Source organism: Epargyreus clarus, unplaced genomic scaffold (genome assembly GCF_041222505.1).
Source record: "Epargyreus clarus isolate Ecla_fem2 unplaced genomic scaffold, WU_Ecla_fem_2.2 ptg000007l, whole genome shotgun sequence".
Lineage (NCBI taxonomy): Eukaryota > Metazoa > Arthropoda > Insecta > Lepidoptera > Hesperiidae > Epargyreus > Epargyreus clarus.
Window position 1 is genome coordinate 8,189,439 of NW_027332215.1, and position 14,843 is coordinate 8,204,281.

General features: G+C 34.3%; 1 protein-coding gene and 1 non-coding gene across 2 annotated transcripts in view; one reads left to right on the forward strand and one right to left on the reverse strand.

Annotated features, from left to right (window-relative positions):
* alpha-Man-Ib (alpha-Mannosidase class I b) overlaps positions 1 to 14,843 on the forward strand; it is a 51,962-nt gene that overhangs the window by 11,497 nt on the left and 25,622 nt on the right. The window contains exons 2-3 of the mRNA XM_073074503.1: positions 3,337 to 3,519; positions 9,286 to 9,417. Of these exons, the coding sequence (XP_072930604.1) occupies positions 3,403 to 3,519; positions 9,286 to 9,417 (249 nt within the window). The 5' untranslated portion in view covers positions 3,337 to 3,402. The remainder of the gene's footprint in view (positions 1 to 3,336; positions 3,520 to 9,285; positions 9,418 to 14,843) is intronic.
* Positions 14,448 to 14,519, reverse strand: TRNAW-CCA (transfer RNA tryptophan (anticodon CCA)). The gene has a single exon. It is a non-coding gene; the product is annotated as a tRNA-Trp (tRNA).

Sequence of the window (14,843 nt, forward strand, 5' to 3'; positions counted from 1 at the left end):
AACTTAAGACTTTGACAAGTTTGTATCTTAACGTAGACGTATCCTAGCAACAACGCTCAACAGATGAACTTTTAATCCCCGTTACAGTGGTTGAATTTCCTACATATTTCATATCAAATTTTAACAACCTCACCGACTCGACTGTTCAAAAAGAATAATTTTTAATTTACTTCTTGTCTAAATGCTCGATAACTCTAACTTAAATAACCCATCTTTACCACCGACCGCATACTTAAGTTTTTCTATAATATTTAAGTAAAGAAATATTTTCTATATTTTTTCAAAATTCTAGTCCAATTCGTTTCGGTGATAAGGGGAAGAGGGTGTGGCCAATTTCCACAATAAGTTTTGATAAGCCAAAAGATAATCTATACTAAATTTTGACTCATTTGGTCCACTGGTTTCGGAGCCAAGTGGCTGTGATAGATGAACGGACAGACACACGAGTGAGAAGGGTTCTGTTGTTAATTTTTTTTTCAGAACACTAAAAATCTACAGCTTATGTAAAAATAAGGGTTAACCTTTAAAAATAAAAATATATGTTTATACCATAAATCCATAAATATTAAAATTCTCATATTAAATACATATATACACAATTACACATACCGTGCCAACTTATATTGAGTGTTGCATGACAAAGGAAATCGGTGCAATTCTCTGCAGACTTTCTCGAATATATGACATTCTTAGTCCTTAGGTGCGGCAACATACAAGCGATCGGCTTCAGGTAGAAACCTATTCTATGCGAAGTTGGTTACTTATAAACTTATACTGCCGAGTGACCACTTACCATGTTATGGACTGTATGCTCGGGTAGCACTCCGGGAGTGCCGGCACAAGTGAAATCTTTCAAGACCTAATCTGAATAATAAAATACAATAAATAAAGAATGAAACTGACACCTATTGATATATTTATTCTATGCTGACACCGGATGACATTTAACTTTTGCAGTTTGCTTTGCCGTCTTACGAATTTTCGATCAGGCCACGTATCCCGACGCGAGTTTAACATTTTTTACCCATTACAAAATCTGCACAATGCCGCTAAAGAAGCTTTCACTTCAAAAATAAAACAGTTCTAGTGTATTGTTTCTAACGCTTATTTCCATCGCCACGCCCTTGCTATTTTTCGGTCTGAACGGCACACGAGTATCGAAAAGGCACAAAAGGTCCAAATTTAGTTTTTAAAGGTCAGCGTTATCAATAATGATCTGATAGACTATGACTGCCTTTACCAATATTGCATGCGGTTTTGCAAAATGTCTTTTAGATAAAATACTTTTAAGTGTATTTTTATTAGTGCCAAAGTGACTAAGTATTTTTTTACTATATTACTTTGCTTTGCTTGCTTTACTATAACTAAATTATTATAATAATAAGTACTAAATGCCCATTATTACTAACGAATTAACAAATGAACTATTTATATATAACTTGGATACTAACTGGATATTTCACAGAAAGTTATCACTTTCATTTGGCAATTTTTCATTTCAATGGCTATGCTAACTTTTCTCTGATTTTTAATGATGATAATTTTGGCTGAATTTTGCAATGCGACATTACAATGCACAAAGTGTACGTTTAAAAATTAATTGAAAATAAAAATTGCGTTCTTAAATTAAATAACGTCGGTTGATAAAGGTAATTAGTATTAATTAACTGTATAGTTTCAATAAAAGAAAATCAACTCCACATAGGATTAAAGTCCTACCAATGGTCTGTCAAGTGCATTGCTCTCTCACCTCTGAGGACTAAATTGGAATGCCTCTTCTGCTAATACAACTAAACCAGAACATTTGAGTGTTTGACATCACTGTTACTTGAAAGAAATAGGCTTGGCGCTGGTGGCTATGGAATCAAATCACGGGTTCTATGAGTTTTACATTCGTGAATTTGCAAAGTTGCGAATTATATGCTATTCCACGCACTCGAGTATTTCGTACACAATTATATTTGCCAGCTAGCGTTATGCGAATTGGAGTTGAAATTTAAAACTATTAGTCAATTATAATTGTATATGGAATATTACTACCAGCCTGAAGTGGACGCGTTTTTTTTTATACGATTCTTACCTGAGATTGACCAGGGATGTGTTGCTACTCGCGTGGACTAAGTTGGAACACCTTTAATTAGTGTATCTCCCTTCAAAGTAAAACACAACAACGATTAAAATAGGTGCATGGTGCCTCTAGAGTCGAACTACAAAGGGTTCTTCCACCCTTACTCTAGGGATTATTGTGGAGCTTTACAACTATTGGAAAATTAGCTAGAAAATATCAGAATATATTGATATTATCTATCGTCTTCGTGTGACGTTGAATTTTCCCCTTAACCTTTTTTCACTAAAGCCTAAACCCTTAGTACAAATATAATTTTAATGATCGAAACCCATGTTTGGATCATTAAAATTATTTTTCTCAGACAGTCTTATAATCCTAAAAGTAAAAATTGTTTTCTACAATGGTTGCAACTTTCATATTAACATGGTATTGTAAATAAGAAAAATCTGAAATTTCGAATGGACCGAGGGGCAAACATTTCATTCATGTTACACATACACAACGAATGTGAAAATGTTTTTCACTACAACTGAAGTGGACGATCCGACAGTGCTTCAATCCGTATACTGACTACATATCAATTTAATATGCCTCGCTTCCGGCGGGTTTTCAATTACACGATCAATTACGAAAATTTCAAGCACTTACGCGGATAACGTGCGGATCGTCCTGTCATATCATTTCCCGAACATTTTGTAAATTGCTATTAACTAAAAACAATGACAAAGTTTTATTAAATTTATTAAGCTTATATTGTATTTATAACCGAACATATGAATGCCTAATGTAAATTATACTAGTGTACAGCGTAGGTCACCACGTGTAGTGTTGGTCACAACGTTAGAACCTGATTGAGCATAACAACCAATAAACTTTTCGTTTTCCGTGACAGGAAATGACTTCGATAGATAAATTCACTTCAAAGAGGTAGACTCAGTACCATCTAGTGTCTATAGGATTTGACGAAGGCGGAAATATATTTTGTTTATTAGCAGAAGTAAGGTGTTGGAAAGGGAAGTGCAGATTGCCCAAATTGCTCATGCTATTTAGCTTGATCCACGATAAAGGTAATATTTCTAGCGTGAACCAAGCAATTCTTGCGTTTCGACTTACATATCATCTTAGTCTACAGGGTCTACAGAGGTTGTAAACAGATCTGTTTAAACTGTAGACATTACTTAACAAGTTGGACTGCTTAAGGAAAATCCTCTATTTATCTAAAATTTAATCATATCTGGTGAAGTCCTAAGACGCTTTATATTTTTCAGAATCATGATAGAAACCGCAACCGCGGCTCACCTTTAAACCGTCGCCACCAACGCAGACGCTGCGAGATGAGGAGAGGCGATATTCATATTGGTCTCGAGGCTGACGGTCTCGGACTTGGCGTCAACAACTGGGACGGACCGTTCAACGCAGAACAACACTGGGGATTTAGATGGATGCAGCGCGTGAGTTAATAGTTTCTATCAAATAGAGAGTAATGGTGGTGTAGATAGTAGTGGTTCAATAGATAAAGCGAAAAACGCAGAAAAATAACGTATGGTTCGCCAGAATTAAGGTACCGCGCAAAAAAATCATGAAATATCCAAAGTGTATCCTTTTAAAGGCGAACGAAAGCGCGGAGCCCAGCTCGTGTTTATATACAATGTGTGTGGTCGTATTTATATCTTCAGTAAGCGATCACGCGGACACGGCCCGGTTCTGTCAAAATATTGGACAGAATAATATGATTTTTTCGGACAAGACACGATGTAAGCCTGTACATACTCGTATAAACGGGAAAGTTACAGGTGGACCTCAACGAAACAAAATATGGTCAAAAGAATTTCAGATTAGGGTTGTCAGTAGAGCTTTAAAAACGTAACAATGAAGCTTTCAAATTAATTAAAGTAATGGACATTGTAGTAACAATGTACCGAACAACATCAATCGCCAACGTGCTTAAGAACAGCTAAGCTTCAGTTTTATGTTCGTTACATTGAGTTAATACTAGCATTCATTTGCTAATAGCAGAACGGTAGAGATAACATGGGACTTTTGGTATTCATTGCTATAGTCTTCTGAAATGCTCATTTCACGTCTGAATATACGAGACATACTTTCTTAATCAAATAGCATGTATATGTTACAGTCAAAGTGATCAAAGAGCATACATAACGACTGGTTAATATGTATAGTAATTAATAACTAATTTGTCCAGACAATGTGATAAATTAATCACTTTATATGGCTGTTATATATAATAGCAGGTTAAAGTTTGTCAAAGTAATAAATATATTATTGTAGAAGCCCGAAGTACGGTAAATCTTAAGATTAATTAAAATTATTAATGACAAATTCTGTTATAATAATGTGATGTTGTCGTATTAGAGTAACATATAGTTTTGGTGGGTATTAACGTGAATCAGACCCACACGCAGGGCGCTGCCGCGTCCTACTCGCATAGTTTTCTATTTTATTTATGTTCCAACCTAACCTTACCTACAGAATTTCATACAGGCTTGGTATTTGGTTAGATTAGTTTAGGTTAGCGAGCGAGTGGGTCCAAATCATGTAAATTCAGTATGTACTTAAAATATTAATAAGCTATTAGAGACAGAATAGTAAGACATGTATTTTTATTAATCCACCCCGTAGCTAATTTACGTACATCGTGTACAGAGATTGGGCGTAAAACATCTCGACATATTTATTTTTCGACATGTGGATAATTATAAAATTCCAAAAAATATAATAAATTATGCGTAAGGAAAATTTAAATAGAACTTTATCCAAGTGTTTGAAGATATTATATAATAAATAATGGCTGGCTAATGTGATTAATTCCATGTTATTTATTACTTAGTCCAAATATGGCTAGATATCTAATACCCGAATTGATCACTTTGGCTGTAACATATATAATCAGTCTAGTTTTGGCGGCGTTATCATAATGACCGCTACCCTTTGATGTTAAATGAAGATGGGATGCAGGATTTGTGTACGGGGAATACAGCCATTTCAATCAATACCATCCTTTACGCTCATTCCCACTATTAGTTTTACATTCAGCTTTGATTAAGCGGGCATGTCGGCTGTGACAAAAGCCTCAAAGACCATTAAATACAACATCACGTCATTGACTCTAACAGACGTTATACAACCATAACGTCTGTTAGCGTCTATGTCCGTCCGTGTAGCGTCCGTTTGTACAAACAAACGGTTAATATGTAGGTACTCTGCACTAACAGCAATATGGATACTGTACCTATCAACATTTTTTTATACCTACTACTATCGGATCGGATGTCGAAACTTAAATTTATGTTTTGCACGACTCATGATGCGAAGCATCAGAGAGTGCTTTACGATCGAAAAATTTTTTTCGCTTCATTTTGGCGGCTATTTTTATTATTATAGCCTTGATAGTTCACGGAATCAAGATATTTTGCATACTATTGTCGAGATAATTTAATGGAGATTAATTCCATACTTTTTAAAAATTGATTTACTGCAATAGAATTGGAAAAAAACACCACAATAGGTCAAAAAATTTTCCTGTCCGTCATGTGTGAAACCTGAAAACACTGTAACTTGTGAAAAAATCCATCATTTGAGTTAATTTTTTTTTTAAATTCTAATCGACGATTGTAGGTCACTGAATGCGAATGATTAATTAATTCAGTGTCGTTTAATTGCAATTAATAAAAAACGAAAACTACAAGACTGTATAGATATTATGTACATTTATTCCACCAGGGGATATTATGTACATTTATTCCGCTTGTGCAGTACCTTCTTCCTACTACAGCTGTTTTTTCGGCAATTAATTTTGAACAACTTAAGTTTTTTTTTTTTTTTTTTTATATTTCATAATTAAATGAGCGTTATGAGTCGTGCACTTTTGGATTTTCCAAACTTTCTGTTTTATGTTTAAGTATGCAGTGTAACCTTATCAAATACGTCAAAGATACAAAATGCTTAGTATCATTACAGCAATTACTTTAATTATACATAATAAATTATCATAGCAGATATTGAGGAATACAATGTTCAATCTTAATACATATAGGTTTACGGACATTGTACATAATTATGGCATATGCGAGTGATCAAAGGGAGTTGACCATTAGCGTTACCAACCACTTAACCATGTTATTAATATTTAACCAAATTAACCACAACAAACGCTACCGTCAATTTTGACTCAAATTTGGTTAATATTAATTTGGTACAGTAATTAGTAATTATGTACAGTAAAAACAATATATCAACTTCAGATAAATAATTTTCATACTTAAGATAATATTTATCGAATTTAAGGTAGATGTAGACTTAATACAAAGGAGTAAATTACTCTAATGGAACATGTATTTAAAAGTTTTCGCTATAAAATAAACTAAATACTGGCAGCTAACAAACTCTCGGGTAACTCTTTTGGTTATTCGCTTCACGAGTAAGTCTAACCGGTTGTTGTACCAACTAAGCTTAATTAAATTTAAGTGATAAAGAAAAAATGTAAGGACATTTAGAGTCGATTTCACCAACATTTAATTTAAACTAGACTAGCTATCCCGGTATAACTTTACTCTGTCGATTTATTCTATGGTTAACTTGAATTCGTTTCACCACGTTAATCTACAGATATCTTATTCTCGATCTAATGAAATGTAACAATACAACTATACAATTTACAACTTTGTTTCTATAACTTTTTGTTGTAAAACAAAACAAAACAATTACGCTTACCCTGTTTGTCCGTTTGTTACAGAGTACTATCTCTCGAACCGTAATAGATAGACACTTGAAACTTATCAAGTATGCACGGTGGCGGCCGTAAAAACAAACACTAAAAATAAAAGAAGCTTGAAAATAATTGGGAGTCGCCATACAAGAAACCTCGTTTCGCTTTATCTGTTCAACCGTAATAATTACACACTACACAATTCAAATTTTTACAAGGCGTTTACTACTATGGCTGTTATGATAGCGAATACTAAGAATAACATATAAATGAAAATTTGGTGACGCAGCGGCAGAACCCTCTGTGATTGACTTCGGCTCGCACTTAGTCAATTATTTTAATGATGTATGTTACTTAGTAGTCCGGTCAAGTTAGACAATTGAAATAGCTAAAATTCCGGGAAAGCGGAATTTTCGTAGAGACCTTGGGTTTACCATTACAAATAAAGTGTCAAAAGTCTCCATCGATCCGACGTGTGCGTCGGCAATTATTCGGGGTCAAACGTCAAAATTTTAGGTTTTTTTGATTTTTCTCAAAAACGGTAGGTTTTATCGAAAAATGCCTTAGGCCAAAGTTGTAGCTCTTAAAATTCTCTATAAAATGGTGCATATACATTTTTTCTCTAAAACCAATCATTATTCAGATATTGCGCTTGTAAGAATTACGTTTTACATGATATCTACCCCACCTGTGAAATAGCGTACTTAGCGGGGTTTTTTAACATGGTTGCCCTGGGGGGACTATCCCAAGAACCTTTAAGATGTTATTTTCAGGGACGTATTGTCCCTTATTTAATAGTAAGAAGATTATTGATATTGGTTATTGAGTTCAACTGTCTTGTTACTTTAATCTGATTTATACTCTTCATATTCAACTTCAACAATCACGTTTTCTTCTATTTATTTTTCTTATTCTTTCTTCATCTTTTTCTTCCTCTTGCTGAATGTTTAGAAATTGTTTAAATGGAGACGAATCAGTTGTCTCTTCATCAGATCATATACCTCTCTTGTATTTAATTAAACATTTGAGCAAGATAGACCTTGGCAATTGGTACATGCTGAAAACACTGTAACCCTACTTTTCTACTGCCACATTTGGCACTACGACCTTTTTTGCAATTGCAAGAAATAGTGTTAAGAAGTTTTTCTCTGAGTGGGGGTCAGTAAAGTTTGAATCGATTCCAAAGATTCCAAAAGAATTATTATTCATTAATTTTGAACCCTAGTCTTCAGGGTTCAGTTGATTGCCTTGCCATGTCTGACCTGATACAAGTGTTGAATAGCAGATGACGATGTTGGAGAAGGAAAAGATAGTTATACTTGCTTTTTGTTTTATTTCACAAATGTTAAATGGCTGTACTTATCTACGCATAGATATATCTATGTATCTACGCAATAATTTTTTGGAGCTCCATAAATAGCAAGAAAAAGCCGAATTCCCTTCGTAATTTGATTGTTGCTTGAGGTGAAGAAACAATGCTTCAGTTCTTCGGCGTGTACCAATTACCAAGGTCTATCTTGCTCAAATGGTCCATTAAATACAAGAGAGGAAGATTCATCATCATTCAGACTTCAGATTCATCTTCGTATGAACAATTTCTAGACATTCAGCAAGAGGAGGAAGAAGAAGACGAAGAATAAACCGAAGAAAACACGATTATTTAAGTCGAGTATGAATCAGATTTTTTGAAGGTGATAGAACCCTTTATGGTTTGACTGCGGAGGCAATACCGCCACACCTATTTCTGCCTCATAACAACAGTGTTAAGCGCTGCTGTGTTCTGGTTTGAAGGGTGTGGTAAGGGAGACTTACTTTACGGGACGTTCCAACTTAGTTATTCCTCAGGGGTAGCGGCGCATTTGTCACCGACTTTAGTTAGGAATATCTAATCCTATTTGGGGTTAATTGTACATATCCATGGGTGGCAGTAACCACTTACCATAGGGTGGACTGCATGCTTGTCTGCTACTCCAATATTATAAAAAAATATATTAAAGTAACAAAAAAAAAATAGAACGACAGTTGAACTCAATAACCAATATCAATATTCCTTGTACTATTAAATAAGTATTGTTGCTGGAAATAAGATCATAAAGGTTCGTGGAATAGTCCTCCCAGGGAAACCACGTTAAAAAAACGCGCTGAGTATCCTATTTCACAGGTGGTGTGGAAATATGTGTATATCGTGTAAAACGTAATTCTTACAAGCGCAATATCTGAATAATGATAGGTTTTAGAGAAAAAAATATAAGGACTATTTTGTAGAGAATTTTAAGAGCTACAACTTGGTCCTAGGTACTTTTTCGAAATAACTTACCGTTTTCGAGAAAAAATCCAAGAACCTAATGATGATGATGATGATTTGTAATGGTAAACCCAAGGTCAAGGTCCCAAAAAATTGGCTTTCCCGGAATTTTTGCTATTTGACCACTATTTTTATGTCTAACTTGACCGGGCTATAGGTTTCTTTTTATAAATGTGTTTGTTTCAGCGCTGGAATAGATTATCCCGCTTACAAAGAACGCTTGTCTACGGTTTTATTATACTTGGCATATTGGCAAGTGCGTACTGCATGTCCGAAAGGCGAAACGAATCCATACAGTATATTAAGGAGATACTTCCCGTAAGTCTAAATTAATTATTTTCCGTTTATTCTACATACAATTTAATGTTACTTGCACCGAAGTGGTTGCGCAGGAAGAGTTTCCCGATCAAATTTCATTCGTAGTGCAAAATGGTGGATAATTTTATGGGTTTTAGATCGATCGTTATATAACATATCAGAAGCGGCCTGCCGCTACAATTCTTACTGCATTAGTAAGAATTGTATGTGTATCCCAAGATTTCGGGGTTTATTCCTAAGCTCGTACTTGTCATTCCTTGAATTTATATGTCTTAATTCGAGGTATATACACTACTGGAAAAAATTAAGGGATCAAAAAAAAATTCCAAATTTTTCGGTAGTTTTCAACAGGCCGTAACTTTGAGAGAAATGGTCGTACAGGAAATAAAAAAAAAGGAAATTGTAGCTCCAAGTGTCTAGTTTTTGGATTAGAACTTCAAAATTTTGTAGCCTCCGCGGTTTCTGAGTAATCGTAGAAAAACCAGCAACAAAAAAATTTTCAAAATTTTTTTAGTTTTTTTTTTTGGTCTACGGGCATGGAAAAAAATTTTTTAGCTTAACCACCATAAGGATCGGATACTTTGTTCATTTAGCTTTAATTTCTTTTTTTAAACACCCTGATGAACAAAAATGTGGAAAAAGCTCGGAAAAACAATTTTTTTTTCTCATTTTTAAAAATTATGAGCTTTTCAGAGCAAAAAACATGATCCTTTAATTTTTTCAAAAATTCGATCAAGTGAAACAAAAAAACGGCTGGCTGGATTAATTTGATTCTTTGTAGGGTTTTTGTGGACACATTGAACTGTAAAAGGCACACTTAATATTAGTGGTTTCCTCAATATTTACGATCCAGCGCTTGATTTTCCAAAAAACCACCAAAAGCCCTTTTTTTGTTGCATTTTCAAATTCATGTGACAGAAAGAAAAAAACTTTTTTTTTTTATATAAAAACAATCATAGTCTTTTTTTTGTAAATTGTTTGTCAGTTAGCTCGAGCATGATGTGAAACTACTGCACTGATCTGAATGATACTTATTGCATTCAAAAGCATATATTTAAACTTATAAATTGGTATTACAAGTTTGTATTTAACTTGATTTTTTTATAATATAGGAGTAGCAGACGAATCCATCTGATGGTAAGTGGCTACTGACACCCATGGATATCTGTAATCAACCCCAGATAGGATTAGATATTCCTACCTGGGGTCGGCCACAGATGCGCCGTTACCCTTGAGGACTAAACTAGAACGACTTGGAAAAGTATGTCATTCTTACCACACCCTTCAAAATGGAACACAGCAGCTCCTAACACTGCTATTATTAGGCAGAAATAGTTGTAAAATATGCCTCGGGTTGAATATACTTTTTAAAAAATGTGAGTGGGAAATTGGCGCACTTCTAATTTTTCAAAGTTAATTTATAATGTGCCCATTAGAAATTAATTAATTTACAAGGTGGTAGAACTCCTTGTGGTTCGGCTCCAGCGGCACCACCGACACATCTATTTCTGCCTCATAAAAACAGTGTTAAGAGATACTGTGTTCTAATTTGAAGGGTGTAGCGTGGGAAACATACTTTCCGAGGCGTTCCAGCTATTAAGACTTCAGCCATCCAGAGCTCTTTTAGGGGTAGCGGCGCATCTGTAACCGACCTCAGGTAGGAACGTCTTATCCTATCTGGGGTTGATAACAGATGTCCATGGGCGGCAATAGCCACTTATCATCATGTGGACTGCATGTTCGTCTGCTATATATATTATAATAAATATATATGTACCTATATCATTTGCATTAAAGGCGAAAGAAAACATCGTAAGGAAACCGCCGTACCTGTAGGATCGTAAAAATATAGCCGTCAAAAACACTGCTTGTAAAAAAATCCAAGCCTCACTACTCAGCTCTTCTACCGTAAAAAGTCGTGAGATCCATGTAATCCAAGTCGCTTGATACATGCATTAGGTTAGATAGTAAGTATCTAACCTAACGACATCTCATGGGACCATATCAATATTAGATTTTTTTTATGTTTCAAATAAATAGATTGGACTTGACAATCGTAGTAATGTTACTAGTGTGCTGCGATATGATGTCACCTGTAACACCAGCATCAGTCATGGACTCTTTTCATTCATTCATCGCTTTCATTCGAACATGACAATAAATTAAATCGAAAAAGTTACTATTTTGACAACTGGAATTACTTGCGTTATCCTCAGGAAAAACATCTTTTAAAAACTTAACACCTCGAATGTCTTCGTATTAAATAATCGATATCTTCTTATAAATATCCGACAAAAATCATTGGTTTTGACTTTGCATCCAACTTTCGTCTTTTCTGTTTGGTATAAGAGTATACGCTACGCTATATACGTATATCTCTACGCTATCAGTAACTTATTATCTGTTAGAACATTATATATCTTGAATCTAATTTTAAAATTCCATAAAGATCTACCTTTTGATAACACCTTCCTTGATAGGAGACGTTGCGATATTGTAGCACCCTCCCATGCGGTTCGAACCATTTTTGCTCAACGCCAATATTTATCACAAGCATCTTATCTATATAATAAAATCAACCGATTACTGCAAATATACCCTTTAACTTCACACAACTGTAAATTAATTCTAATAACGTGGCTGCAAAATCTAAATTATACAAAGGTCGAGAACCTCCTTGTAAGACTAAAATAACATGTTCAACTAGATAAAAAAAAAATGTATGTGGACTTAGCTTCCGATTCCTAGGATATCATTATGAGTCCGTAGGGCATGCACTAATAATATCTAAACATTGTACTCAATATGGTGTAATATTTATGTTAATCCTATGTTTGTAATTCAATGTCAATACTTTTATGTATAATCCTAATTAAGAAATCAAATAGTGGAAGAGCGAGGCATTCCTATCACAAGTGTCTCTGACTACTTACCAGGAAGCCCCGACTACTAGTTTCAATGATTTTCCTTAAATAAATGCGTTTTTATATATTTTTTTATGCGCTGCACATCCAAATAAACATAAATTGGTAACATCTACTCGTTTCCCAGACCATTTTTGTAGTGGCACGCAGTCTTTCACTGTCTTCGTCGGACTCCGGTTTTTCATATAAATCTATACCTGGACATACTCGAGTGCGGTATTTTTTTTAATATAAAGGAAATAATGCTAGAAAATATGCACTATCTGATAGCGCCATTTATTAGCATGGATCCCATTAGCATGGAAAGTAATGGTGTATAACAAACTAAAGGAAAAGACAAATTTTATGGAAAATACATTATTCTTTATACATTCTCATTCTTTTTTTTTCAAATCGTCAGTATAAAAAACCCCTCCACTAAATCTTCAGATGAAGGGTTATGATAAGTAAAACATCAGCTGGAATTTCCTGTATAATAATCTTACGCCCTCGAAAGTGTCAAGATAACGATTTTTTTTGCATTTTCGAAGAGTCACTGACAGTCTTTCGAATGGGCGACTCATCTGGGGTAGCTTCATATCGCCTTTGAAAATCTAATGCGCTGGTTACTTTTTTTTCCATTTTTACCTCTCGTATGGCTGTCCCAAACCAGCAGATAAACATATTTCCGGCATCAGAGATATATACTCTATCACTAGCCTGCCGCGCCTTGAGTATGTCTGACTCTGCTTTTTACATCTTTCGAATTATCTAGAAACTATTCCCACGGTGAATCGAAAAATATTACACAACCTTTTCTTCACTCTGACGTGTAATCTACACAATCGTATAGGTCCTAACGACGTTCGAGTTTCTACCCATTTAACATCATGGGCATACTACTCGTACATTTCGCGGACACAGATTCATTAACTGCAAATGTAACTTTGTAATTCTATATAATTTATATAGGATACAAAGTTATTTAATGTAGTTGGTGTATTTAGATAACTGGACAGAAATTGCAAAATATTTTAGTTTTTCCATGAGTTATATACTAAACACTAATTGTATTCTCAATTTTAACCTTCTATGTCTGCTAGAAGTGTCTTAACATTTTGATGATCGGTCAGTCAGTCAGTGAGTGAGTGACAAAATTACGAACTTTGACTACTTGTAATTCTTAAACTACTGGTTCAAATTGAATGAAATTTGAAATATACCGTGTCTATACAATGCAGGCCCTGAAAATTCAGGCTTCTAGCTTCATATGCAACGAAGTTACAGGGGGTCAAAAATGGGCCGAATTGCTTCGAGAAAAGAATGCTACGGCCGTGCTGCTTTTTTTTGGCTCGACTTGGCGGAGGCACTGCCGTGCCTCCAGATCTACCGCAGGCTTTGAAAAATAGATATTAGCAGACACTGACGGGATAGAAAATGACGTTTTCACAGTGATATGAATATGAACCTTAAGTGCCGACCATAAAAAATACTCGGCGTCGGGTACCTTTTGAAGGTTGCCCCCTCGTCAACAAAAAAAAAAAAGTATATAGAACGCAAACCTAGAAGTTATGAATTATAATTTGGCGCGAAGGTAACGGGTTAGTTAAACGATAAGCGACCACGCAGTGGATGAGTTCCGTAATAGATACATACATACTTGTGTTTTTGTAACTAAATTTCTATCGTATTATTAAGGCGCTCAGTGCGTAGACTGAGGTTGTATTTCATGATGTTCAATATATTTTTGTACAGTATTTATTAAAAAATGTCCAATTACTTTTTGGGCCAGTAAAAATATTATTAAATTGTATTATTGTCATTAATGTGTATTAAAACAATATTTTAGTACAAAAAAAATAAAATCGAAACTTTCATATGACATTTGTTAAAATTATGTGCTAATTTATAAAATTAAATCAAAATTGTTCTTTTTTATTGTTTTTAAATATAATATATCGATGTAATAAAAATATTACAAATACACATAATAAGTATTTCAGTACAAAAATAAAATTACATTTTAAATTTAGGAGGAAATTTAAGAAATGGCTGGCAAATTAATAATTTTGTTTTACAAATAAGATAAATAAAAAAAAAAGGAAATAGAAGTCGTTGGCGTATCAATGACCCCGACGTGATTTGAACACGCAACCTTCTGATCTGGAGTCAGACGCGCTACCGTTGCGCCACGGAGTCATTATGTTGAACGGCGAAAGTTACGAACAGTTTATGAAAATCGGAGCGGTTTTACGATTTTTTGGTGAATTAACATATAAAATATTTTTTTTTATTAACAATTTCATCATAATACATATAATACTAACGGGAACTATGAAATTTGGGATTACAAGTTTTTATTATAACAGGAATAAAAAAATAAAAAGAAAATTTCGTCGATAATAACACAAATGGTTTAAAATAACACAAAATTTATTTTTATCTTCCATAATTAAAATATCCCGAAGGCATGCTTTGTCAGTGTGAAGAAGAGAAGCGTTTTCCCTTACAAAGTAAGGTACT